The 1,805-nt window shown below is 49.5% G+C and overlaps 1 protein-coding gene across 1 annotated transcript in view; it reads left to right on the forward strand.

Annotated features, from left to right (window-relative positions):
- The window catches only part of Ikzf3 (IKAROS family zinc finger 3), a 12,655-nt gene extending 11,253 nt beyond the window's left edge, over nucleotides 1-1,402 (forward strand). Inside the window, exon 3 of the mRNA XM_013354158.2 lies at nucleotides 699-1,402. Within this exon, the coding sequence (XP_013209612.1) occupies nucleotides 699-1,402 (704 nt within the window). The remainder of the gene's footprint in view (nucleotides 1-698) is intronic.
- Nucleotides 1,403-1,805: the final 403 nt, after the last annotated feature.

Genomic DNA, 1,805 nt, shown 5'->3' on the forward strand with positions numbered 1-1,805 from the left:
AAAAAAAAAAAAAAAAAAAAAAGGGGAAAAAAGAAGAAAAAGAAAGAAAGTAACGGTAGACATTGTTTATAAAAAATCTCGTAGGGCTGGATGTGACTCATTGGTAGAGTATGCGCCCTGAATGTACAAAGCCCAAGCTGTATTCTCAGCATTTGTGAAGTGATGGCTAGAGGATCAAAGGTTCAAGGTCATCCTCAGCTATATATTGAGTTCAAGGCTAGCCTGGGATACATAAAACCCTGTCTTTTTTTTTTTTTAAAAAAAAAAGGAAATAAAATAAGATAGGAGAGAGGCAAGCTGCAAGCCGCAAGCTGCAAGCCACTGTAGCGCGTCGCTGAGACCCCTGCTCTTCGCTGTACCTAATATTTAACAGTACATGCCGAGTAACCGTTTGGAAGGTGGCAGCACTCTGGAAGCGCACACAGTCAAAGTGCGGAGGCCCCGGGTCCTGCTCAGTGGTAGCCCACCCACCCTCTCTGCCCCTTTCTTTCATCTGCTGGCTTAATTTTGACAGTTCAAACATGTGATTGGTGGATAGCACCCCCCTAAGACTATCTCCCTGTGTAATGGAGCCCCCGGAGCCCCCGTGGCTGGCTGCTAGAGAGCAGCAGCCACAGCCTACCCTTTCTCTCTTGTGGGGGACCCAGCTCTCTGCTTCCTGCTCTTTCTGCGGTAACCTCTCCCCTCCCTTGTTCCAGGGGAGAAGCGGCACTGCTTTGACATCAACTACAACCCCAGCTACGCCTATGAGAAGGAGACTGAGATAATGCAGACCCGAATGATGGACCAAGCCATCAACAGTGCAATCAGCTACCTTGGGGCTGAAGCCCTGCGCCCCTTAGTCCAGACGCCGCCTGCTCCCACCTCTGAGATGGTCCCAGTTATCAGCAGCATGTACCCTTTAGCTCTCACCCGGGCTGAAATGCCCAATGGGGCCCCCCAGGAGCTGGAAAAGAAAAGGATGCTCCTACCAGAGAAAAACTTGCCTTCTGAACGAGGTCTGTCCCCCAACAATAGTGCCCACGACTCTACAGACACTGACAGCAACCACGAGGATCGCCAGAATCATGGCTACCAGCAAAGCCACATGGTCCTTCCCCAGGCCCGCAACGGGATGCCACTTCTGAAGGAGGTCCCTCGCTCCTTTGAACTCCTGAAGCCCCCTCCCATCTGCCTGAGAGACTCCATCAAAGTGATCAGCAAAGGAGGGGAGGTGATGGATGTGTTCCGGTGTGACCACTGCCATGTCCTCTTCCTAGATTACGTAATGTTCACCATCCACATGGGCTGTCATGGCTTCCGTGACCCTTTCGAGTGTAACATGTGTGGCTACCGAAGCCACGATCGCTACGAATTCTCCTCTCACATTGCCAGAGGAGAACACAGAGCCATGTTGAAGTGAGCATCAGTCTCCGAGCTCACAATCTAAGGCCCAACATTGTTGTTGTTGTTGTTGTTGTTGTTTTTAACTAATGATAGCCTTACCCAGGAAACTGAACTCAAACCCACAGTCCTGCCCAGTTATGTTAGCATTCAGTCATATAGTCACACGAACAATCAGGGAAACACTGTCTTCGTCCAGAAACAGTTTGCAGAGCCATCACGTTACTCTGTGAAACCTTCCTTTCCCATCAGTTGAATTTGATAGGATGTAAAAGCCAAAGAAGTATCTGGTTCATTATCTTTTGTAGCCATAGACAGCCATCCCCTGGAGCTCCTTGCCAATTGGAACAATCTTCAGTGGGCTGCAGGAGACATTCGCTGGGATATAGCAGCCATATGCGGAAAAGCCTTTTGATCCCATG

The sequence above is a fragment of the Microtus ochrogaster genome, unplaced genomic scaffold, assembly GCF_000317375.1.
Source record: "Microtus ochrogaster isolate Prairie Vole_2 unplaced genomic scaffold, MicOch1.0 UNK31, whole genome shotgun sequence".
In the NCBI taxonomy this organism is placed as follows: Eukaryota; Metazoa; Chordata; class Mammalia; order Rodentia; family Cricetidae; genus Microtus; species Microtus ochrogaster.